Raw genomic sequence first — 27,321 nt, forward strand, 5'->3', positions numbered from 1 at the left:
TCTACCATTTTTCCTAGAAAAAATATTCTCTAGCTGGAATGTACAGTTGTATAGAAAAAAAAAGAAAAAAAAATCCACTATCCTACATTTTGACTCAGATGTCTGAGACCTGTGGGAAGAATTCAGTGCTTGGTTTCAAAAGATAAGGAAATCATTGACCATAAGCACAAAGAGGGATTTTTTGTGTGATGTGGTTCACTTCCATGACATCATAAAAACACTTTCAGGAAAAGGATAAACTGACCTTTGAAAAAAACAATTAAGCAAGCAGTACATAGTTATGCCACACTCTGTAAAAAAGTATATTATTCTAGATTACATTCCAAATTCAATTTTTCTTTAACTTCTCATAAACTATAAGATGTCTTTGCCTATAGGAAGATTTACATTATATGTTGAAATCCTCAAAGATTTGCCCATATGCTGAATGAAGTGAAATTCTCAAATTCAGCATATTACTAGGTATAAAAATAGGCATTTTAAAAATATAATAAAATTAAAGCAATATGCATAAAATGTAAGCAAGATGGGAAAGTTGGGCCACCTCCTATAAGTTCAATAGCAAAAATGTTAGAAAAGACAACTGAGATTTATTTGAATACCTACCAAAAGCTGTCCAGCAAAGCAGATAAAAAGGATGAAGGAGAGCAACAGGAATGCAGCTCCAAATGAAATTCCAAGAATTGATGTTCTAAAAGAAATAAGAAATCAGTTTTGTGAAAACAAAATTTATGAGTGACACTTTCATAGCACAACTTTCTTGTATGCAGTATTGCTAATGTTATGAAAAGTTGCCATGTGTAAGCTACAATTTGCAAACATCAAAACCACAGAAAAGACAGATTCACTTCTTTCTAGAATGACAGGGCTTTTTATCTGCCATTTTTGATTTTCCAATCTAATGCCTAAAAAAACAAAGCTATTAAGAAAGTCTCTTTAAATATACATACATACACACACACATATATATGTGTGTATATAAAAATATAATTCTAATTTCAGGAATGCTGTATTGGCTTTATATCTCATTTTGCAAAACTGTTACCATGGCAGATATTAATTTCCATACAAGTTCTTTAAATGTCATAATGCATTAAAAACAACTTTTTTTTTTTGCCTTTAGAAATTTTTTATTGAAAAAGTATCTTATTCTATCATCAATAGCAAAACAGGTCACAATACCTTTCCAACATTAACTTGCTGTAATAGGGTGTGCTGCCCTCAAAAGCTGGAAAATTAATAGCAGTGAGACAGTGATATCCAGTTTACTGTATTACAGCTGGAGCCTGGGATATCTGTGAGGCTGCAGTCTCTCCTTCAGAACGGACTTTAGAGACTGCTCTCTCATGACAAAGTAGGTATTCCACACCTCTGAGGTCTCATTTTGTATGAAATTTGGCTGGTTGGGCAGGAGACTGACATATCAGGGAGCAGGAAACACAACAGGAAAGAAGACTAAACACCACGAAAAATATAAAACAGCACCAACAGCAACACTGTAAATAGGAAAATAATGGTTGAGTAGACTGTGGTCTTCATGAAATCATCCCCACTCAGCTCACTGTGAGCTGAGTCAAACTTAACTTTTCTTTGTGTATTACAAATAGGAAAATCTAGTCAAAATAGGATCTCTGTCAGTCTTCTAGTCCATCACTTGAGCATCTCCTTTCTGTTTTAACCAGAGAATTGTGACAGAACTCCACAATTTGAAAGTCTCTCTCAGCTGTGTTGAGTATCAATAAATGCTTTACTTCAGCAAATGTGATCTGCTGGAGATTTGGGCATGCAGTTTTTGAAATAAGCTTTACGTTCCTTGTTTTTTTCCACAAAACTACAATAAATGTCACATTTTAAGTTCCTCCATGAACATATGAATCAGAATCAAAATATACTTTTAATAAAAGCATACGTCTGCTCCATTTGAATGCCACTTGAATTTAAATTTGTTTCAGAAATGATAATACTGAAGATTAGGAGCAGAATTTTGATCCATTTCCATAGATTATATACAAATACTGGAAAATATTATGACTTGTTTTAACAGCAGCTATTTTCAGGAAAGAATAAAAAAAACATTAACTTCATAAACCAATTTGATGCCATCCTGCTACCATTAAAAGCATTTTGGAGAGCTTTCCTGCCAATCTTCCAGAGAATCATCATTCACAGATGAAAAACAAACAGCTGGCAATTCCCAGCATATATCTATCTTGCTTAAAGATAATCAGAATTACTATTGCTGTTCAATACAAGTTGCCCAAAAATTCCTTGTTGCTACTGATACTTTAAGGGGTATATATATTTAACGGGCACATATATTAGGGCACGTAAAACTACAGTTTCTATCCTTAAGAATTTAGCATCCAGTAAATGACAGAAGAGGTGAAAGAAAGGCATATAAGTAACATATAATTTGGATAGCATATTTTTGCAAGAAGAAGGGAAGAACAGAAACTGGAGAGCAAGAGAAAGGAAGGGAAAGCACTGACTGAAGAGGCTTACTCAAAGAGGACACAATCATGTAGGCAAAGCAAGAGGAAGAGAAAAATGTGTGATCTGATACTGGCAGAGACCAGACCTATGTTGGCATCAGGATGCTTACATACTAAATTGAACAACACTGAGATCTTGAGCATCTGGATAAAGAGAAAAGTATTGAGAATAAAGAAAAGGAAAAATGGTATCTTGACATACAGAGTTGAGTGATGATTACAGAAAAAGAAAAAAAAAAAAGCTTCTTATTCCCCTGCCACCATCCCCACCTCTGCTGGGGGAGAGAATATGACTTTGGTTTCAGTTATATTGCTGACCCAATTTCATGCTCCTAGAAGGAAAAAAGTGGGAGGAAGGAGTCAAAACAGGAAGCAAAACACTGCAAATAACTGCCAGCATAAATAAGTCTTGCTTGAGGCAATGACCGCAGAGAAGTCATAACATGCATTTACATTTGTCACTGGCAGACTAAGCTGCTCGCAACAGCTCAGTACTTTAGGGGAAACTAATCTTGCCTTTACTGTGCAGAGGCACCTGCTGCCCTGTATCCATAAAATTCTTTCTGGGGAGTTAAGGAACCATATTGTCAACAGAGCACTTATCACTCCATAAATCAGCTAACTTTTTGTTTAACCAGCCTCTTCCTCCACTTCAAGCCCCTCACAGGACAAGTGACAATAGCCTGCAGAGGGACAGAGCGTGTAGCTGAGGACATGACACAAGAAATTCCCAGGTTTCAAACACTTGGAAGTCTCACGACTTTACTCTCTTAGATATCCTTCTCATAGTATTCTACTTTCATCAGGAAAATTCAATTTTCAGTAATTTTTATGAAGTGGCATGAGAGTGGAAAAAATGTATTTACACAATCTAAGTTCTCATTAGCAATCTTTTTGCTGCAAAAATAATGATTTCCTGTGAAGATAAACATATTGAAAGATAGAAAATAGAAGATGTTCTATCTACACTTCTGTATCTTCTAGTTAAGTAAGCAACTTAGGACACACTTTCCTTAACAGGACAAAGCATGTTTCTTTTTCTTGCTAGGAAATCAATATTTACTGGTTTAAACAGTTTGATTGCAGATTCTCTTGAGAAAAAGTCATATATAATGATAACACTGAATTTAGTCCCTTTTTTTTTTTTTTTTAAGTATTTAACAGGAACTATACCTTTCTTTGATCTGGGTAATGCTTTCACTATGTTCCCAATGGATTCAGGGAGCATGTTGACTAACTATAAGGACACCTATTCTTGAGAAAAATCATATATTATATTATGTATGTTGTATATGAGTATGTATGTGAGTACTACTGATATGACAAGAGGAAATGGCCTCAAGTTGCACCAGGGGAGGTTCAGGTTGGACATAAGGAAAAATTTCTACCCGGAAAAATTAGTGAAGCATTGGAACAGGCTGCCCAGGAAAGTGGTGGGGTCATTGTCCCTAGTAGTGTTTAAGAAAGACGTTGATGAGGCACTTAGGGACATGGATTAACAAGCAGGGTGTCAAAGGGTTTACGGTTGGATGCAAGGACCTTAAAGGTCTTTTCCAACCACAATGATTCTATGATTCTGTGATTATAAATGTATATATAAAATGTATTTACATAGTCAGATGCAGCAGAAAAACAGCTGGGAAGAATGAATTTATTTCTCATATTTTACATGTCTACTTTCAGACAATGTTCCTATGTAGTAGCTCTCTGATGAAGACACTCCCCACTAGCCATAGTATGTCAACGCATCCTGAACATCTTCCATAGGTCGAACTACTTGGCACAGTTTAGGACAAAAGGATATCAGCAGCCTCAGAAAGCAAAGCCTTGGGAAAAAAGCCTCCAAAGGCCTTTTCCAATTAGATGTAACCACCAAGATTGTCTGGCATTTGAGTATCAGGCTACAGACCTACTCCTCAGAACATTTATCTTTACTCCTTTGCATAAGAAATTGGTTTATCATAAACACACCAAATCGGTTTATCTACTCCTAGAAAAAGAAAACATTAATAGACTATTTCAGCCTGGAAATATATGTCTCCTGATCTGGGAAATATTTCTTGTATACTTGCAACCTGCTTGATGTTACTTACCAAATATCTCAAAATTTACTTTAAAGCAGCAGGTGGGGAGACTGCAGAGAAATCAATGCTAGCACACTGCCGCAAAAGCAGACTAATGGAATACTGAATCAATAAAACCACTGGCAGATGGAATTTCTCTCTATTCCCATTACATCATCATTTTAAAATACTGTAGCATTTTTAGACAAAAAGAACATGACCATATAATCTTTTAAACTAAGAAACTTTGGTCTTCGCTACAAAAAAATATTTGTAGCACTGGAAAACATGAAAACATTCACTTTAAGTTATATTTGTGATGACTACATGATTTTTTTTTTTTTTTGGCAAGTGCAAAACTAAAATTAATTGCCAAGAAGAGTTGCTAACAGCCTAGTCTTTTCCTTTGACATTAATATTTTTTCATAATTACAGACAGGGATCTAGCCATGTGCCTTCTTGATTTATAAACATGCAATAAGAAAAGAAATTAAAAATAAATTAAAAATAAAAACTGTTTAAAATAAAAATATTAAAAATTATTAAAAATAAAACTTTATTTTATAGGATCTTTAAAATATAGGTTGAAAGTAAGAAAAACATCAATGAGTTTATACTGTTTTTTTAAGAATATGTAATGATTTCCAAATGACAATGAATTAACAAACTCCAACAAGCAACACAAGTACAAATAGTATAGATTGAAGATAATTTTACTTTGCAAGGAAAGCATTTTTGTACAGTAGTTATTCTGAACTCTTTTTGGATTTGTAGACCCCAAACACTTTGGAAGTAGAGCTACAGCCTCCTAGTTTTTTTTTTTTTTCTTCATTTTTGCATTTCTTAATTTACAGATCTCTTGAAGCTGAAAGCCATTAATGTAACTAATATCTGATCTTATACTCTTGCTTTTGCAATTTAGCATGCAACTCTATAAAAGGACCAGACTTTTAATTTCAGTAATGAAAATGAAAAATCATTTCTATGATTTTTTCTCATGTTTGTAAGAGAAGATCATGTAATATTAGTCTTTGCAGGTTGGAAGACGTTTTCCATAGTTGAATATAGTACCTTAGAGTTCATTAATTTCAAGTATCTGATAAATGTTATTGAACCACACATTTTATTTACGGGAGATAAAAGGATAGAGCAAAACAGACATCTTCCTACTTCTAAAAAATGAATTAGGTCTATGAATTAGACTAAAAAGTCATTTTCAACATGGAAACCTAATGAAAAATTATGTCATTTATAGAGTGGATAAAAGTAGACTCATAAATCATAAGCCTGGAAAGGATTTGTTAGATCTAAGCTTGGTTTTGGCATATCACGAACAAATAAATTTCCCAGATTAATTCCTGTACTAATCAAAATATCCTATGAGTTTATAAGATAAACATTCACTGTGCAAAATGACAAATAAAACCACAGTGGAAAATGAAAACTAAAAGCAACTTGATATTCTTATTTTGCAATGATAAATCCTAAAGTTAGACTCAACCACACGCACAGTAGTGCTGAAGTCATATAAACATGTGGATTTTGTCTCAGCACTGGCAACTGGTTAGGAAACCCTCTGTGAAGGAAACACTTTCATATCTGAATAGAAGTCCATAACACTTTATATGTGTTATAAGACATCTGCAGCATGAAAAATCAATTTTTAATGAACTAACAGTTCCTTCTAGCCTTGAATTCAAGTGGGAGTCAGTACTTCAACACCAGCTCAATCAAACAACTGAGGCTAAAAGACTGCTCCCAAAAGCATTGCATTGGGAAAGTCTAATACGATACAAATATAATAATCACAGAAAACATATAATGTTGCCTTTGGAAACAATTATTATGAAACCACTATCAACTTTCCAGTAGACACATGCTTAACACAAATGTTCCATTTGAAATAAGCTAACAAAATTCTGTTCAGATTCCTCCCGTTAAAATTGATTCCAAATACCCACCATTTTTTGGCCTCCCTAGGATATGCACAGATGGAAAGAATAGCTAATTTATACAAACAAATAAAAATCAGTTTACAATTTTCCCCACAATCTCACATAAATAAATTCTGATAGCAATAACTATGCCAGCATATTAATTTTATTATTTTAAAATTATTTTTAAAAGATAGATTTTACTTTACATATAGTAATGTTCTTCTGGTATGCAGGATGGACCAGTGCTAGTACAGTAATTCTGCAGTCCATATTCCCCCATTTTCACACCTGATTGTCCCCTTGTTTTGTGTAATCCTAGTCACATAAATTTACAGCAAGTATTATTTTTTCTATACACATGAATTTCATTCCTGTCCTTCCACCACATAATTAAGTGCAAAGACAAAAACTAAGGGCAATGTAGAATTGATACTAACATTTGGACACCAAGCCATTATAACATTTAAATCAGAAACAAGTATAACTTTGAAAGTGTGCTGGCATTCTCACTCTTACCTGTTCAATTCCATTTCCAGGAATCAACCTTTGTAATTCAACATTCTTACATTTTTAACTTATACATTATTACTTTTACATTAATAAACAATTATACAAAGATATGAATAAATATTAAGACCATTAAATACCACTTACTTTGGCAATACCAGAATCTGCACAACAAAAATGCAGAAGAATATGAGACAGGCACAAGTCACATAATACTTAAAAGCAGGCAGAGTAGTGGCTCGATACTAGAAAAAGAAAGCACATGTCAAATATACACTTGCCAAAATAGACAAAGCACGACTTAACTGAAATCCCAGCTTAAAAGAGTGGGCCTGTGTAGGTAATCTTCAGTAACAGTGAGTTTCCTATTTTTCAGTAATTCTATGAACCCACACGGGTATGGTGCTGCTCAGACTTAGCACTGAATCCTCTTGAAGAACTTCATTTTACTCATTGAAGAGCAGCTTACACAGCCAGGTGAAATGGTTATTGTATGTGCTACAGGATCATCCCAAATTTGCCATAAGAAGTTCAATTTTTATTTTAAAAGTGAAAGCAAATAAAATAGATTTTTCCATTTTCAAGAATGACTGACAGTCCTTGGCTGCCTTCAACTTTCTAAGAAATTAACTTTCCACATCTAATTTTCAGGTAAGAATAAAAAATAATAGTAATCTAGATAAGAAAGTTCCAAGTACATGAAGCAATTACATGAGTACTATTTTTATGAGGATAGATAGCAATAACACCCATAATAATCAATTAAGGTTATTTTATTACTTCAATTAAAATATTTAATGTCAGCTTTAAAAGGCCTTATAAGTCCACTGACACTAGTATACAGTTTATATTCTTAGGAGAGTGTCAAATTGCCCAGTTTTGTCATTACAAAAATTCTACATATAAATCTTTAATTATCTAAGAAGACAAGAATTGACTAATGAATTATTTATTCGAAGAATTGCTCTGGTATTTGAGGTAAATACGACCAGATTGAAATCAGTCAAGTAGGAACTCAACTCAAAAAGAAATGGCATAAGCACTGACTTTTTTCATAGGGTAAGAACTTAAGAGCTGATTATTAAAAGCAAATCCAGCAAATGATATTTTCAGAAAGGGCTTATTATGCAGACATAATGCACTTATGGGAACTGCATGAGCCATGCTTACAGGTGTGTCTCTGTGCTCAGTGGCCAAGCTTGGCTTTTGAAACTGGTGCACGTAACACAACTGAATGAAGCTTAGCACCCAGCAGTCTTTTTTTTTTTTTTTTTTTGCACTTCTGATTTCTGTGAGAAATCAAAAGCAATTCTTGTCACATACCTACATGAACTCCAAGGTACAGGCATGACTGTGCTTGGTGACTATTTTTGCAGCAAGTTTTTGGGTTTTTTTAAACTGAATAAGTGTATTATATCTCAAACATCTTGTTCAATGATTTTGGACCTTCACCTGCTGTCAAAATCTAAAAAAAAAGTCTGATCATCTTGTGAATCCCATTTCCATGTTCCACACTTCTCTAGACAGCTCCAAATGAAGTCATGCAACTCACTCCTTAAGTTAAATAATTATTTTACTTTATTACCTTGCTTTAGTTTCAGGTCCTGCAGGGCCTGAAAAGCTCCTGTTTAAATCAAAGTCAAGCTTCCCACTGAGTTCTTTTAAGTCAAGACTGGACTGGTGAGTCATTGAAAGGAAGTGAAGAAAGGCATTAAAAAGCCAGATCTGAAAAGAGCGATTAGTTCTTTGCCATGCAAGCATTCTACAGTCTAAAAGAGAACAGACTCCTACAGGACACATCCTCACAGCTAAATAACTCAGTTTCATGGTTTTCTCTCAAGTCCTCATTCCGTTACTGTCCAAAGTGTGATGGTGACTGTGGGCTTGTAATGGTTTTCTCCCAAATTCTTTTTTTTTTTTTTTTCTAAGAGTTAATTGATTATTACTCTTCAAATTAAAATCTGAATGTGTTCCTGGGGTCCATTTACTCCACGACTTGCATTCCCTAAACACTACAAATCCAGGACAAGTCTAGTTTCTTCTCTCTTATATCACATCTGCATATTTTCCACAAGTCTTGACACTTTAAGAGCATACAAGATTTTCCTTTGGCCCTCAGCTATAACAATACCATTCAGCTGAGCTATGAGAGAACCTGAAGGCAATTTCAGATACTTTGAACTGCAAGACACTCGTAGAAATTATTGATTATGTCTTAGAGAACCATGTGTGGCTTAGAGTATACTTATGCTATGTAGTAAAACCCAGCAGAGTGCTTTAGAGAGCGTTAACTCTCCACATCAGGTGGTCTAGCATCACTTCTATGAACAGTGTAGACCCAGATACTCTCTCCATCCCTGAGCAAAAGCCAAGAATAGTTCCTTTCCTCCAAAATGTTGTTCTCAGGTTTCAGGGATCAACAACACACATAATACTAGAAGCAGCGAACCAGCAAGATAGTATCAATCAGACAATAAGAAAAGCAGAAAATAAGAGAAAATCCTCCACTACTGTGAGATTATGACAACTTCAAGAAATTCAGGTGAACTGTAGAGTACTTTAAAAATTGCCCTGGAAAGGAAAAAGGGTTCTCAGACCTTACATTTCTGTCATAAATGAGTTAAAATACTGTAATCTTTAAAAGAACTGCAGGATATGTGCTGAGGCTGAGACTCTGTTACAAACGCATGGGATATTGACTTCCCTTAGGATGAAGCAGAGCAGGAAAGAACCATGAATCTCCTCTGAAAATAACTTACCTCTTTTTCCAGAGCTTTATTGTAGAAAAGAAGTGATATTCTTTGAATGTCTTCAGATTTAAGCCACTGCCTAGAAAGGAATGGACAAAGTGTTGTGTAAGATATTAGCTCTGACTCACAAAACATAATTGTTTTCTTTACACAAAGGCTGTGCACTGTTACTTCATTTTATCCATTTTTCTATCAAAAAGGGCCAAAAAATTATTGAACCCTAGGCATGCTTAATTCAAAAATATATTTCTCAGTTTGACGTGAAACAGCTCACATCTACATCTGACTGTAGTAAGGAGAGTCTGAGAAGCAAAAGCTTTAATAGGGTTGTCCATATAACATGGAAGCTCTGTGGGCAGAGCTACTCCCAAAGGCCAAATTGGCCTGTAGCCATTTGATCACTCGTGAGGTCATTAATGCCACCTACAGTAAAGGCTGCCCCATACTTGCTATCATTAGCTCACATTTCCAGGAGCTTTTAGTAATACTAGGAATATTGCTAAAACCATACCGGTTCCATTCCTATAAAAAAGGCTGTAAAAATTTTAAATTACTGTAGTAACTCCATATTTTTGCTCTATAATTTTGATTTTTCAATCATCCTGGGTTATCAGATCTAGCCTTTCCTGCTTTTGTGAGAAAAGGCTAATTTTTGACTAAGCTTTAAGCTTAGCTGTAAAAATCTCATTTTTACAAACACTCAACAGAGATTTCTGTCTTCAGTAAAGAAGTTTTCAGACTATCCCTCATTCAGCAAAAATGTTCAGATGAAGGGGCAGATGAAGGGGCACAAAACACATACTTCTAGCATGGAGATACGGGCAGAAAAAAATCTACAGTTAACCTGCACAGTTCCCTGTTTAGCATACAATGCACTGAGTTATCTACAAGGATGTGGGAGTTTACTTACAGGAAGATATATACCAAATTTCTGCTTAATTTTTTCTTCAATTCAGAGAACAAGACAGACTAGCAACTAAATTCTGTCTGTGTTCCTGGGGCACATGGCTAGATAGGCTTGGTCTAATGGCAACACCCAGCCTGGGGCTCAGCACACAACATAGCAGCTGCAGTGACGTAGGTAAGATGTGACTAAGATATAAAAGGGAAGAGATAGTCACACAGTAACCAACTTATCTGATAATGTTAGTTTAGCCCTGTCTCTGGGTATATATTGAGTTACCAGATTCCAATCTGTCTGTCACACTTCCTACAAAAGTCCCCTAATCACCAAGGAACAGAATGGCATGGTTAGGTCTACTCATACCTTTCTGCAGAAAATAGACACTTTGCTGCCAGGAATAGAATTGCTGAAGTTCTGGGAAAAGAGTAACTTTAAAAAAAATAAATAAATAAAATAAAAATACTATTTTCTTCGTAAATTTTCTTTAAAGTTTGACTCATGATTCACACAAAGTAACGGATTTAGTTTCACAATCACTCCATTACATTAGCTCATATTATTATTTTCCTTCTACAGCTGAAAACTGGAAGTACAGGAAAAAAAAAGATACAATTATAAAAAAAAGGATCATTAGTTTCATGTCCCAAATTTAGAATATCTTTAGGACATCTTCATTCTATTTTGGCATTCACACAGTTATAATATTATTGGATTAACTTGCTGTTTACGGCATCAGCACTTCTCTAAATTGGCTCCCAGGTACACAATTAAATAAGTTTAAGTGAATCATTCAGTAAATTAAGACAAAGACAGACAGAGAATCTACTTTTGGAAGGCAGCATTGTTGGATCCTCTCTATTATAGAAATTCATTCCTTATTTTGCTGCTGTCCACCCACAAAATTCACAAAATGCACAAAAACTTTTGCAGCAGTCTTTTTTATCTCACAAATCTTTCATCCTTAATCTTCTCTGAATATTATAGTGTGATAAGATAAGACAGGGATAAAGGAAAGGAAAGTATGGTCATAGCAGCACTTTATGCCTATATGTAAGGTGCCTTATTCGTAACATCAAAACAGTTTTTAGGGTGCACCTATCACAGCAAGTATACCTGAAGACCAATAAAAACTGCAAAAACACATATAGCTGTTTTAGGCAATGTTAGCAAAACCAAATGGCTTTGCCTATCAGATAACTTAGTTACTTTCATTGAATTCCTTTCATGATCTATAAATATCAGCATTTATATTAGCATTTTCTAAAAATAAAATCTGAAAAAATGTTTCCCTAAACTGAGAATCTACTAACAGGATTATTAGATGCAAAAAAACAACGCCCACCATCCCCTCTCCTCACCCACAAAAAAATCCCTCTTATTTAATAATTAGGTATAATATTCTGCTAAGTAAGACTCTGAACAGCAGAAACAGGAGAAGAAAGTTGTCATCACAGTTGTTATCCACATTTTTCAAAGGGCAATTCTTGGATTTCATCAGGTAAGTACAAGAAACTTGAACACTTATTTTAGAGTGTTACTGATTTTTATCTATTTGTGACCAGACCAAGACCTTCAAAACCACCTCCATTTACTCCTAGGACATGTCACACTGCCCCCTCCCATAGTTTCAACCTGTCACTGAATTTAGTCTCTGCTAAGAGCCTTTCTCAAACTAAGTGTTTAGGAAGAGTTTCGAGTTTTGAGACGTTTCTGTCACAATTGTGAAACAGGAATTTTACGTCATTCCAATTCCTGTGCCCGGTATTTCGATACATCTGTCATTTCTCTGCTGTGTGATGAAATAATCCTGTTGCATTACAGCTATGAGTGTGCAGTTATGGAGCCAAAAATTCCTTTGCCTTGAAGCTGAAGGACAGCCAAAACCTTTGTTCCACATGATTCCTGTGCACAGTCTTATCCCATAAAATAGAAAATGTTACCGTGCAGTGGGTGCACGTGAGAGGGCAAAGTAGTAAACACACTTATGTTGAGTTGCAAGGAGGAGACAATCCAGAATTCCAACCTACTTTTGAGCATTGATTCCATCAATGGCCTGAATCATTCTCTCATTTAGTTCCTCCTCAAACCTTTTTTTCTGTGATTTTGTTCTGAAATGAAAAATGAGGGAAGATAATTTGGAAAATCATCACATTATTAATAAACATTAACTTTAGAAAAGAGGGAGCAATAGTTGGCATAAAAATGATTATATAATAACAATATTTTAATATTTATGCTGAAGAACAACTACAGACTTCACCATATTGAGCTGACAAATGCATATATAACAATAGCAGCAAAAGCTACACACACACACAAAAAGTATAATCCTACTATTAGGAAGACTTAACTATTAGGAAGCACTTAGAAGCAACAAAAAGAAAACATCTTGTGAAAATATAGATTTCTATAAACTTCGGCTTAAGGAAAGCCATACATAATGGTATGAATTCCTGAAAAAAGAATGGCATATGCTCAAATCTTTAAAATATTCCTGTTTCTTTTAGTTATTTTTAAAGGTTGTTTGACAGAGTTGTGTGATGAGCAATAACGTGCTAGTGCACTGATGCATAATAAGCATTCTCTGCAGAAAGGCTGCTAACTCTCCTTTCCTGGAAATATTTTATTATTTTTAGTAAAAGCACTAAGCCTTAAATTAGTTTCAAGCATATGTCATGGTCCTCTTTTTTAAATTTATAATATTACTGTAATAAGAAAAAAGATCTTTTATGTCCACTGGGTCCAGCATGAATCCCACTGAGGATCAAAAGAAAGGGTTTGTCTTTTCTGACATACATTGCTGCAAACATCAGTTTGCAGCATACATTGCTGCATACATTGCATCAAACATCATCAGTTCTTCCAGCACTTCTGCTATCCTTAAAACTGGTATTTCAAATATTTCCACAGATTATGACTCTCTTCCTTGAAAACTTAAATCCAACGCTAAGTTAGTAACAGTGTTTGGTTGGAAATCAGCATTTAGATCTGAAATATTACTTCGCAGTTATCAAAATTTTCTTAATCTAGAAAGTTATACCTGCCAAAGGCAATACAGTTCTTCTCCTACATTATGATTTTGGATTATTTCCCCAAACTTGATATCCTATTTCAGGGTTCAAATTGACACAGAAAATATCTCAGTGTACTTACTGTGACTTTACACAACCCAAACGTTTTCATCCTTATTCAATGCTACAAAATTTAGGTAAACACACGTTTACACCTTATTTTTCACATGCTGAACCAACCGCCTATGTAACTAGACACATAAGGAGACACTGTTTTATCACTCATAATAGCATTGGCAGATCCCTACAACATAAGAATATCATGTAACTATGGAAGAGGTAGGACTGCCACAAACAGAAGCCTACAGTCAGGCTTCACAACCCACGTCTTCATATTCCAACAAAACACCTGATTTTCAAAGTACTTAAGCTTTTCCCTCCGGGAATGACTAACTAGAATATTTAAAATCTTCGTTACATGCCTCCGTATAGACAGAACACTTACTAATAGTTTCCAGAAGCTCCTTCCATAACATAAAGAACAACAACATGGTATCAAGATATCTACCACAATGCATAATTTTAGAATCTGTTTTGGAATAAAATTTAGAAGCAGGAAAACACAAGCATCTGAGTGAAGTCTTAAAGAATTGCATGATTTGAAAATACCATAGGACAGTGCTTTTTATTATTTTTATTATTAGACTGAAGTTCTTTTAACATACACTCCAAATGTAAGTTCTTGGTTTCCTAGGCAAAAAATCTTTGTTAATATTATGGTCATTCAGTCATAACCTTTTCACTTCTATAAACTAGCAATATTTTATGGGAATGTGCAGCTCCCCAGTAGCTGGTATTTTGTCTGTCAAACATTTGCAGAGTGGAACTTTGCACCAGACTAGCAGAAAGAATGAGAAGCTTGCATAACAAAGAAGATACATGCACAAATTTGGAAGGGTTCTTTCAAACTATGTTATGGTATTTATTTGTGACGTTACTTATGTTTTTACAAGATAGACATTATCCTAAGTGTTATCAAGCCATTAAAATAAAAGGTAAATATTCTTATACTGTTAGGCTTATTTTTTAACAGCAATTGTTTCTCAATGTAAAAATGCTGGAGATTTAAAAAAAAAAAAAAAAAAGTGATCAGTTCCTTCCTATGTCCATTTTTCACCATGTTGCCCCAGATTGGAGAACTAGAAAGTTCTTTTAAAATGTTTACTACTATAAACACACTACGGACTCTGCAATACTACTGCACAATGTAAATACAAAGTAATTTACAAAATATATAAAATGTTTCTTTTAGTATATGAGTTTATAAGTTACAAAATCAATTATTTTAAATCCTTTCCATCTCTTATTTTCTACTCCCCTATGCCTCCTCTCTCAAATTTCCTGTACATCCTTTATTTTCACAATGAAAGAGTAAAGAGGTAGAAAGTTACTGGAAGAGTAAAAAGAAACAAATAGAAGCCCATCAACATAATGATGCTAATCTAGAATAATGCTATTAGGAGGAAATGTAGTCATAGTTCATAAGTAATATGTCATCAAACTCTGTTGTAGAGACTTTCTCTATTTTGATAAAGGTGTCACCAGAAAAAAAAAACAGTCTGAGTTTCAATATTTAAAAGCAAGTCATAAATATAAATGTGTCTTTCACAAAACATATGGATTTATATAAACTTTATATGACTAGACAGCTCTTTTCAAATTAATTTACCTTTCTCTGCAACGCTGAAAATGATATTGCCCCATAGGAACATCCTAAAAGAATAAAAGAAAAAAATATATTACCTATAACAGACCTTAACAACACTAAGTCATTTTAAAAATGGAGGGAAAAATAAACGGACAAAATTGAAGGAGAAAAGCTTCAAAGGCAAATATTTTTAACATTACATTAAATCTCCATTAAAAACAATCCAATAACAATGAAGATGGAAAAAGAATCATCTGGAGACAAATTGAAGTGACATTATAAGCACTAAATTACCTCTTAAACCATGTGAATCCAAAAATGCTATTCTCTACTGGAAATTCATTGCTTCAAAGTCACTGATGCTGGAATATTGCCCAAATTTCCACATGCTTCATGGAAAATTAGTGTTAAGTATTTTTGAAAACCAGACTTGAGTAACCAAATATAAGCAATTGCTATTATTTTCTTTTGACGAGCAACAGCAGCCATCACAATCATGCTTATTTTGTAATTATGGAGCCTTTCTGTAATGACCAATCAACATCCATATTGTGCTGCACTATATATATTGGATGAGTTAGGTGGTTGAGTCCTACATTCTCCTATGTAAAAGGTGTGGAAGTGCATACGGATGTTGAAAATGAAAGGTTACACTTTTTTGAAGTACAAGATAAACAAACTATGGACTGACAGTGTCTTACTGACAGCAATAAAATTGTGTTAACAAAATTTTAAGATATCCGTCCTGGATAGATAGGAAGATAACAGTTCAAGATATAACATTGCACTATCGCACCATGAAACTCAATCCATCAGCTATAGCTGATGATGGGTAGTACATCTTGAAGAAGTAGTGATTACAATGATGATGCATTTGGTTCACAAGGAAGTCTAATAAAGCCCACTTCGGGTGCCGATAGCAATGTTCTCACTTCACAGCCTTCCTCCAGGTGATCATATTCCAACTGCAGGATGTACCTAAAACAACCTCTAAATCTCGGAAAATCTGTCCTTATGAAGCATGCCCTTTCCCAAAAGTCTTACACTCTGGCTTCATGTTCAAAACATGTTCTCCATATGGGGCATAGCTGCCACACTACAAGCTAGGACTGTGGCACAAACTCAGAGGGCCACATCTTTCCTTTCAGTATTTTCATGAGACTACTTATGATTAAGATATGCACTCGAGGTATGGCTCCTTAGAGCCTGATCCACAGCTCACAAACTAGTGGAAAAGTCTCCAGCAGCTTCACTGAGTTTTTATCCAATATAAATGCATACGTCTTCACCTATCAGAAATAACCAGGTATTTAGTATCTTCCTTTCCAACATTGATAAACTGTATGAAATTATAAAAGTAGGCCCCTACTGTTGTGCTAATCTTGCCATTTTCAGTAGTCATGCTGTCCCTGTGGTGCAAGTGTGCAAATGGCTTGGCAGCTCCCCAGGACTCCAGGTACCGGGTCATGCGGACAGACGCTCTCATTTTGGCTCCATCAAGCGTGTGCCTAGGTCTGATGTGGTGCTGAGGGCTTCGCTTTTCCCCCTGTTTGACAGAGAATAATACCATTACCTTCGCAAGCATTAGAGTATCATCTTCAACCATGTATCTGCAAGACATTTCAGAGATTTATTTCTGAAGAGAAAGAAAAAATTTTGCATTGCTGTAACCACCAAACATTGCTGTATTTGTAGGCATCTGTGCTAGCTCTCCTCACCTCACCAATACACTACAGTAAAGAACTATTCAACAAAGAGGTTAGTGGTCCTGCTCAAAAACAACTAAGGACACAAAATGTGCATACTACTAACCTTAGGGTTGATTACAAAGTAGGTCTTAACATTATGCTCTTTCAGATACGGGTCCCTCACATCTCCATCCCCATCTTCCACTTTGTAAGCTCCATTGAGATGTGCCAAGGTGACTGAAGTGATGTGAACACGGCTGAAATTATGTTTTAAAAGAATGACAAAATTAAAAATACTGATCAAAATCATCGTTTGAGCATGATAAGCCTGTGTGGGGTTTTTTTGTTGCTTTTTTTTTCCTAGCTCTTACAGTGTTTACTTAATTTATGGACTCTAATCTCATTTTCAGAAGGCCTAATGGGCACATATCTAGAGGTTTCCACCATGAAAAATATCTCTTAAAGTCTCTTAATGATATGGGAGACATTGAGTGCCCAATTATTTAAAAGACTACAGCAAAGAGTTCGTTCAGTTTTCTACACAAAGGTGATGTCTGATACAGACATACATACGGTATCTATAATACAGAAATCTATGAACACAAAGGTTAAGAGAAAAAAACTCGTACCCAGGGACTCCACCAGCTTCCATGTGATTTGCAAGGGTAACATCGTGTGACCACACATCATACTGCCACTTCTGCAGCCCAATGACCCCGCAGAGGACATTACCCGAGTGCACTCCCACGCGCATGTTTATGTCAACTCCAGTGGCATCTCTCACTTTCCTGCAGTTGAGAAGATAATCTGTGTTAAAATGTGCGGGAGGGCCTTTATGCTCTTTCAACTTACATGACAGTCAAATTAACAGTGACAATGGGGATACCATGTATTTCTTCCCTCACTGTCCAGACCACATCTGATTTTTGAACTTCCTATGGCTTTTGACAGAGCTGAGGGAGCTGTTAACCCAAAGCAGATTTCAGCAGAGCTCTACACATAACACAGTTACTAATCTCTCCAGAAGAGGCATTTCTGAGTCACAACTGGGTAATTAAAGTCAAGCAATCAGAATATGTGTATGTCATAGGCGCACCTAACTACGTAAGTGGAGAATTATCTAATTAATTCAGATGTCTATGGGCTTAGACAGCTCTGTCTTTTGAGTTAGAGGATTAAACTGGCCTACATATCTTCTGTTTTTAAAAGGGGGCACTGAATTTAACAGGTTTAATCTGATATGGCAAATCCTACCATTAAGGAATACTTCTCAAGTGTTTTTTTTATGGAAAAAGAAAACAACAGGAGCATGGCTGCAAGTATTCTGTTAAATTGTGTTTTATTATCAGAAGAGAGAGGAAGCTTTTTAATACCCTCAGTCTCTCTCTATCATCTTTTCATTTTGCTATTTTGCACCACTGCCCTGTAGCTGACGCACTTGCAAATTAAGTGCTTGTAGATGACCTTCATAGGCAGTCAGCAAATAGCAAATGTCATCTTGTTCTGCACAAGGAATACAATGAAATGCAAACTTAACACCTTAAATACAGAGTATTTCAGAAACCACTGCAAAGTGCAAGAGTGTATTTATCCTCTGGTAATGTTTTTCCACAGGTTGCCCTGCCATGTCCTGCAAAATAAGGTATGAAGGCTGCCACATGGCAAATGCTCTGCAGTGAAGGCATGAGCAGAAAGAAAGTGATTCAGAATTGAGGCTTCAAATGTTGTGTTCCTCTGGACCAGCTCAGAAACCACTATTACTTCTTCCTTGGGTTCTCTGACCAATTGCTCAGTGATGTGGGCACTGAATATAATCTATCATATCCTAATAGGACATTTGTTTCATTTCCTATTAATCGTGCAATTTGAATCTGTAAGGATGTTGTGTTCTTCACAGATACGGTTAGCTTGTAGCAGCTTGACTAAGCAAAAGCAAGAGTTGAAGTCACAAGGAAAGCATTTACTCCCTCTTAGAGGCTTTTCTCATTGATAATGTTGCTAAGACTCACCTAATTCTGTTTGACATCCTTTAACTCATTTCACTGAGCCTTCACAGAATCACTGAATGGGTAAGGTTGGAAAGGGAACTCTGGAGATCATCTAGTCCAACCCACCCCACGTAAGCAGGGACACTGAGAACCCAGGACTTTGTCTAGAAAGCTTTTGAGTATCTCAAAAGCTTGAAGAATATTTTTGAGGCACCAAAAGTTCCACAGGAACTTGAGAAAACACTTTTTGACAGTGAGGGTGACAGAGTCCTGGAACAGGCTGCCTAGAGAGGTTGTGGAGTCTCCTTCTTTGGAGTTCTTTAAAACCCGCTTGGATGCAGCCCTGTGCCACGTGCTCTAGGTGACCCTGTGTGAGCAGGGGGGTTGGACTGGATGACCTCTGAGGTCCCTTCCAACCTTGGGCATTCTATGATTCTATGATCTCCAAGCACGGAGACTTCATCACCTCCCTGGACAATCAATCTTCAACCAAGTGATTGAACTGAGTGGTTGAACTTCCCACAATAAAGAAGTTCTTCTTATATTCAGATGGAGTTTCCTGTGTTTCAGTTTGTGCTCTTGTCTCTCATCCTATTACTGGGAAACATCATATCCTCTCCTCAGATACTTAGGCACACTGGCAAGATCCCCCCTCAGTCGTCTCTTCTCCAGGATAGTCCAAGTCCAAGTTCTCTCAGTCTTTCTTCACATGAGAAAAACTCCAGCCTGTGGTCTTTGCTGGACTTGCTCTAATAGGCCTCTATCTTGAACTGGAGAGTCCAGAACCGGACACAATTTGACACACAGACCTATTCTATGTGGCTTGACCAGGGCTGAGTGGAGGTGAAAGAGAGGACTGAGTAGTTGGAAAGTGCCTTGAGCACTTAGTTCCCTGCAAGCTACCAGTTATAGAAACATAGCTTCCTTTCTGGACCAGACCTGCGGGAATCAAATAATACAAAAAAAGAAACAAAAAAAAACCCAAAAAACCTTTGAGGCACAACCTTATCCATAATGTCTTTCCTTTTGAGTTCTTTTAAAGGTAATTTGGTTTATGGTAGCAAATCAAAGACAGTTTTTGAGAAGCTGCACAGCTGAGAAATGTTTAAAGGAGAAAGCTGCCAGGCAGACAAGGAGAAGAGGATGCAGACTGAAGGCAAACAGCACATGTATTCATATGGAAACATATTTTCTTTAGACAGACAAGCTTTTCCCTTGAAGCACTCAGCTGAACTGTGCCAGCAGCCAAGACCACAGGCAGCACTGGCACCTACGGCTGGGCAAGGTGAGCATGCTGCGCTGGACTGCCCGAAACACTCACTGCATTTATTCCAACATAAAGCAGAGAGGTAAAGTAACTAAGGCAATCAATGGGACTATTCACATGTTTAAACGGCAATAATCCATAGCCTAGTGAAGCTGAATTGCTCAAGATGGAGCTACCCAGGCTTAGGAAACAAAGCTGAATAATAGTTTGTACTACAGATCACTCAGTATTTTGAGACAGTTTCTCTTTTACCTCAGAGAGAACTTTGGCTGGTAAAAAAACATATACAGAACTGATCATCTAAATAGGAAAAATGATGAGTTTCAGCAACTCAGCCAATAAGAGGTCAATTTGGACCTCCATGGCTGAATTAAGAAAGGTTCTAAAAGATTCTGAAAGGGAAAAAAAGAAAGGAAAAAAAAAAAAAATGAGTTGAACATATATTAAGTGACATTTCCAAGAGTAAAAATAATACTGCTTTTAGGTTTAGAGGCCCCAAAAGTATTTCAGCAGGTTCTCCCATACAAAGATGTAGCAATTACCCAAAAAAAAAAATAAAAAGTTGCTTAATGCTTAATCATGTGTAATTTTGATTCACTTACAGGCCAGAACATTTGCCATAATACTTTGAAAGTATTTCAAAACATGGGGTACAGATTCCTTGTTTCTCAAGGAGATATAAATAGGCTGTTGTAATCCCTGTACCTGTCTGCAAGGACACTGTGAATTCTGAGTATAAAGGAACAGAGTCTGGGGAGAGACGTGGATCAGAATGTGTCCAAAAGGTGATTTTCTAGGCTATCAACCTGCTCTTACCAAGGAGTTCCTTATCACTCAGTACCACCAACAACACTTAATAGCAGCTGGAGCAGGAAGCTACTTCAAATAAAGCTGGGAGTTGCAAAATGTGAGGAATCTATGCATTATTCTCTCAGAGTTGAATGAAAGGATCTCATCATCACCTACAAAATCATGCACTTCGATCCTTGGGAAGGACAATTCAGCAGCAGGCAAGGTTCAGACTTGCATTGTTTTGTCTAACAGCAGCAGCTTCCTTTACTTATTTTTACTTCTCTCTTCCAATTAGCAAGCAGTAGGGTGTCCAGAGACTAAGTAAATCCTGTTAGCTCTTATCTATCACACAACACCTGAAGCTATTAAAAGCAGAAAGCTTTAATTTTCACTGAAATGCTGGGGAGGGAGAAGGATGTTAGCTTCAATCCCTAGTATGCTAGATAGACCGCTCTAATTATAATGATGCTGATCTTTCATATCTAAATAAAAAGGAAAAGTATCCATTGAAAGCCCCTGAGGAAAGAAGCAAGTCTGTAGCTTTAACACTTGACAAGGAGAAGTATTCAATGTACCATCAAAAACACAGGTTTCTTTGGACATGATATAAAAATAGTTTGTGGTAAAGAAAAAAACAATTCAGAAAATGCAGCAATCTCACTCTTCCCTTCAGTTCCCTTTAGTTTTACAAAGTTCCATAGAGCAAGGAGATCTAAATCCTAGTTTCCACAAACACTACATCGTTTCAGAGAATGTTTGAAGTGAAAGGGAACTGAATTTCCATTAAGCAACCTTCCCTGTAATCACAAAACGAAGCGAATTAAAAAAAACTCTGCTCTTATATGCATATATAATTACTCATATATGCTGCTAGTATTTACGGATTAGAGGAATTATTCTTTCATTCCTATTTAATTAATCCCTTAGATGACACTACTCAACCTACCCTTGCATTTCCTGATGGGATTCAAATGACACATAGAGCTCATAAGGCTGAGGTAACCCCCTACACTCCTGTCTGAACAGTTGTGAATGTAATATCTGAAAACACTGCAATTGTAAGAGAAACTTATGGAAGAATGTTTTCAAACCAAAAAATAAATCATATGGGTCACCAGCCATTATGCAGATTGTCACTGGATGAAGCATTTTTTTCACAATGTAGGTGGCCTAGAAATACTGTGATTTTAGTCAAAGGAATTTTAAGCTTCCTATTGGGAAGATATTTGTGACACATAGCTACTATAAGCAATCATTTACCATATTTTGACAGTTAAATTTAAAAGGAACTTCAGATATGAATAAAGAGATTCAAATATCTGACTTCAATAAAAAGAAAAAAAGAATAAAAATAAATTATCTTGTCCCCTTCTCCCAAAACGTTTTCTAAGTAAGACAGTAGAATAAGACCCTTACTTAACCAAGGTCCAACATACTGAGCTTAAGTTTCTGAGTAGATATGATTAGTTTTAAGTACCTTTGTACTGAAATATGTACAGCTTTAATGGCAGAACTATCATGGGCAACTACTCTACAGAATATTTATTTCCATGATGCACTTAGTTGTATCTGGAAGATTGGAATCACCTCCAACCTTTCTACATAAACTATTCAGAGAGTTCAGAGAGTTAAGTCAGAGGAATCCTCAAGTATGTCTTAGGCTGTATCTCCTGATGCCTTGCAGTGTTCAGACATCAGCTAAAATCCTTTTTCCTCTTTCACAATCAAATCAGCCTCCTGTTATCACTTGCAATAAGTCAGCATTACTATTTCAAAAGAAATCACATAAGGATTCTCAGATAACTTTACTTTATTCTTCAGAGATGAAAAAAGCATAATCATGATGATGAGGGGGAAAAAAAAAAAAAAAAAAAAAGACAAGTAATCTACAAATCTAAAGACCTGTTCATTCAGAATAGAATTTTGAACAGTGTCTGAACATGCTAATTGACAAAACTTTTCATAAAGTCCTAGACCGTTACAAAAAAGTAGAAACTAAACCTAAACTTCAATTCTAGTGAGATAGGCACATTTTATTTCTTATTTAGCAACACAGAACACAGCCCTCAGCTAATGGAGCAGCAACTCACATGCTGCAGCGCACATGCTCAGCAATACGCTATAGGGTCAGGACTTCACAGAATCACAGAATCATCAAGGTTGGAAGGGACCTCTAGAGATGTAGTCCAACCTTCCCGCTCAAGCAGGCACACTCAGAGCACGTGGCACAGGGCGGCATCCAAGTGGGTTTTGAAGTCCTCTGAGAATGAGACTCCACAACCTCCCTGGGCAGCCTGTTCCACTGCTCTGTCACCCTCACAGGGAAGAAGTTCCTCCTCACGTGGAGATGGAACTTCCTGTGTTCCATCTTCCTTGGAAGATTCCAAGATTCCCCCTTGCTAAAATACTTTACAAATAAGTGCATCAAATTCTATTGTGTCTTGTTGATAAGTCTTGTTGACTTTTCATTGTCAATTATGGTTGAGGTAAAATAGGGGACCATCCCAAAGCAGTTGTAATATATATAAAAGTGTCCTTTAATTTTACCTTAGACTTTGGAGCATTTTATTTCAAACCTATCCTGAAAAGGCTAGTGATGATTTTCTGCTGTCATTTTAATCATCATCATGTCATTCAATTAGGCACACAGCAACAATCTTGTTAATCCAGAAAAAAAGACCCATGAAAAACGGTCTTGTGTCCTGTTTTATTCCTTTATGTTTGCCACAGGTAATGACTCCATTTGCTTTCTTCTTCACTAACATTATTATTGAAATACTCTTTCAAAATACTAAAATAAGAGTTTATTCAACTACAAACGCAGTTCTGAAATTCAAACACAGCAGGGACAGGACTGTCTGGCAAAATCCAACATATTTTTAAAATATTATTTCATTTATTTTCTGAAGCTGACATCGAGATACCATGTTAGACGTTGGACTGTGATGCAAAACCTACTGCTGCTCTGAAAGCTCCGTGCAAGAAGCACAATTACACACAGAAAAGAGTGTTCGTTAAAAAAATCTCAGTGCTTACTTAATGGCTTCACACATGTCCAGTCCCATTTTCACACAATTCTTGGCATGATTTTGAAGAGATATAGGGAGTCCAGACACACAGTAATAGCAGTCACCTAGAATTTTAATTCTCATACATTCATTTTCCTGTAGAGAAATAAAGATAATATGACTTTTTTGGGGGGTTAGTAATGAACATTTAGTTAAAAAAAAATACAGAAAATTGTTTTCTTTATTAATGATGTCCTTTGCAACTTCACATGCTGAATGCATTTTGTTCTAATGCTTATAAAAATGATACCTAACATACAAATGTAAATCTTCTGATCATATTTCAATCTCTTCTGGAATAATCTAGAGGCTGTGGTCCCATCTTCCTAAAATTACTTTGATTAATTAGGCTCCATTGCCCTCCAGCCTCTTAAATGCTTTTATAAATATGAGAAAATGGGTTGTAAAATTTTTCTTGCATTTCCTAATCTTTGTTCTTGTAAATCAATCTGCTTAGAGTGCTCTCCACCCTGAAAAGCCTGACAATGCTCCATAAGCTCTCTGTACCACTCTAATTAGCAAGGGCTATATTGTAGCTTTCTTTATGAGGATTTTAAGGACATTAACCTCTGAACTCTATGCACAGCCTGCCTTACTGACTGAAGCCCAATGTTGCTTTCAGATAGGAGCCATATTTCTTATCTATTCTGTTATCACAAATTCAGAATAACATAGAATTATAGAATCATTTTGGAAAGTGACGCACTACATCCAATTACAATTACAACTAATTACACTAATATATAAAGGAAAACCGTCACATGATTAAATTCTAATCCTCCTGCAAAGAGTCTAAGAAATGCTGCCGGGTAGAATTGGAATCCCCAGGACAAAAGAACATATTAGAAATCAATCAGATATTTAAATTAATGGGAGCAGCTCAATAGAAAATCACCTTTGCAATCTGATCAAACTTGCCAAAGAGCTCATTCAGCATGTGCACCAGTTCCCCTGGGGAGCAGTCGCTGGCCAGGCGAGTGAATCCCACAATATCAGCGTACAAGATGCTGTGACAGAAATGAACAGAGTCTGGGTTATACTTTCCTTCCTCCAAACTGAGATTTATTCATAAATAGCATAATCTGAAAGCAGCTATTCAGCACTGGGGAGAATCATGCCCATAAAACAAAAACCACGTGAAACAGTAAATAAATGACCCATTTATTTGATTCAGAAGAGTAGGTATGCATTCTATGTCTATATTTGTAACACAGATTCAGATAATATATATCATTTCCTACTCACCAATGGGCAAAATAATAAGGGAATTCAGATCAGTAAGCATATTTGTTATTAGAAATTTCTTTAATAATATTTAATTAACATCAGACATCTCAGTCTATGTTTACTGCGGGCACTGAGTGTCCACTCGTTACTCAGACCATTAAATTCAAGGTTGTTTGATCAGATATTCAAACTCTGTGCTATGTTTCCAGTCACCAAGTAAATGAGACAATTTCAGAGAATTAGGCTAAGGAATAAGTACATGTGCTCACAAGTGGGAATTAACTTTCTCAAAAGCATTCTGGAATACTTGTTTTGAAAATGTCATTTCTGGAAATGTCATTCAAATGACATTTTTCAATCAAAAAAATGAAAAAAAAAGGAAAATATATTTGAAATAAATGGTAGGCTTCAGTGTGTTCAGTGTGTTTATTTGCTATCCCAAAACCGGTAGTCAAAGAGGAAGATCTCATTTTTTTCTGATTTTAGGAAATTTATAATATATAATATTTCATCATAATAACTATTTTGGATACTGATCATTAAGTCATTGAAAAGTTTGTTAAAACAATTCTTTTCCTAGCTACTTTCTTATTATTATCTTTTATCTTATTATTATCTTTGTCTCCATGTTGCTAGTAGATTTTGCTAGGGTACAGTACCTGACATTGGTGTGCCTTTTGACATACAAATTGTGGAAGTTGTTGGTGTTTTCCAGCTGGCCTGCCTTGGGACCTTGCAGCCGCTGAATGATCTCTGCTTTCATTTCCATAGCAATGTGAGCAGGCAGCAAGGAAAGCAGGAGGCGCTCCTAAAATACAAAGTTTGGAATTTCTTTAAGGAGAACCAAATCAGCAGGGGGACAACACTGAGTGAGACATACGCTTTTCTGAACATATTGGAGCAGTTCTGTGAGACAAGAGTTAAATGAAAGAGACATTATTTTTCCCGGGGCTCAAGTCTCACATTTGACACGTTCTAACTGTGAAGAATATTTCCTGAACTGAAATAGCAATTATAGGCAGTTGAGCCTATGGGCATGTAGCTAGGCAGCTACATGCCCAAAAGGTCACTCTGTTTTCATTTTTAGTATAGTTCTTGGTAGAGATATTTTGCTAGTCATAAAGAATGCTGACTAAACCATTTTTTCCCCTATCATGACAGCTTGCAGCTTCTGCAGAGCTTGTACTCTTGCAGGTTCAAACAGAAAGCGTTTTGTTACTTCTACTAGTCAATAATTATCATTAATTAGTTCACAAAGGGGTAAGCGCTTTCAGCTCCAGCTTCTCATTACTGTGCTCCTGTTGTGTCTCATAGCGTCATGCTAACACAAGCTAATAACTATCTCCCATTGACCTTGTAATGCTGCTGGACGCATGGCAAATCCAGGATTGCCATGCAAATCCACGTTGCCACTTACACCTTGGAAACCAGAGAGGACTACAAAGGCTTCTCAGCTTTCAACAAGAGGAAGAACAAAACGTTTTAAGAAAGATGAAGTTTTTGCAGAAAAGTGTAAAAGTTATGAGCAAGAGAATCATAAGGGGAAAATGAAATCAAAGCGCCCATGTTTTGTTGATAGCCACACAAGACATTTCCCCTCTTTTTCTCTCCAGGGTAGATCATTATCTCATTCTGTAAAAAAAATTCCCCATGAACCTGTTCACCAAATCACAACTCCCCTCCACGAGGAACATTTTCCCTCCTCCTTTTCCAAGAAAAGGATTATGGCCAGAGGTGGCTTTGGAAAACTGCATTCAGTGGAGCACAATCCAGTGAGATCCAGCTAAGTGGTTCAGCTACCTTTGCAATTAGCATTTTATCAAGAAGCTGTATCAACTTGCACATTATACGTCAAGTATATACATATATATTATATATTTTATATATATATAAAAATATATATATAAACTACAAGACAA

At 36.0% G+C, this 27,321-nt stretch overlaps 1 protein-coding gene across 1 annotated transcript in view; it reads right to left on the reverse strand.

The window, feature by feature from the left end:
- Window positions 1-27,321, reverse strand: part of ADCY2 (adenylate cyclase 2) — a 159,274-nt gene that overhangs the window by 37,555 nt on the left and 94,398 nt on the right. Inside the window, exons 5-15 of the mRNA XM_026048527.1 lie at window positions 26,062-26,210; window positions 25,071-25,182; window positions 24,144-24,271; window positions 17,690-17,848; window positions 17,185-17,317; window positions 16,742-16,918; window positions 15,394-15,437; window positions 12,681-12,761; window positions 9,759-9,828; window positions 7,147-7,244; window positions 607-691 (exon numbers count right to left, since the gene is read on the reverse strand). Coding sequence (XP_025904312.1) covers window positions 607-691; window positions 7,147-7,244; window positions 9,759-9,828; window positions 12,681-12,761; window positions 15,394-15,437; window positions 16,742-16,918; window positions 17,185-17,317; window positions 17,690-17,848; window positions 24,144-24,271; window positions 25,071-25,182; window positions 26,062-26,210 — 1,236 coding nt within the window. The remainder of the gene's footprint in view (window positions 1-606; window positions 692-7,146; window positions 7,245-9,758; window positions 9,829-12,680; window positions 12,762-15,393; window positions 15,438-16,741; window positions 16,919-17,184; window positions 17,318-17,689; window positions 17,849-24,143; window positions 24,272-25,070; window positions 25,183-26,061; window positions 26,211-27,321) is intronic.

The sequence above is a fragment of the Nothoprocta perdicaria genome, unplaced genomic scaffold, assembly GCF_003342845.1.
Source record: "Nothoprocta perdicaria isolate Ctin4 unplaced genomic scaffold, notPer1 scaffold_55, whole genome shotgun sequence".
Lineage (NCBI taxonomy): Eukaryota > Metazoa > Chordata > Aves > Tinamiformes > Tinamidae > Nothoprocta > Nothoprocta perdicaria.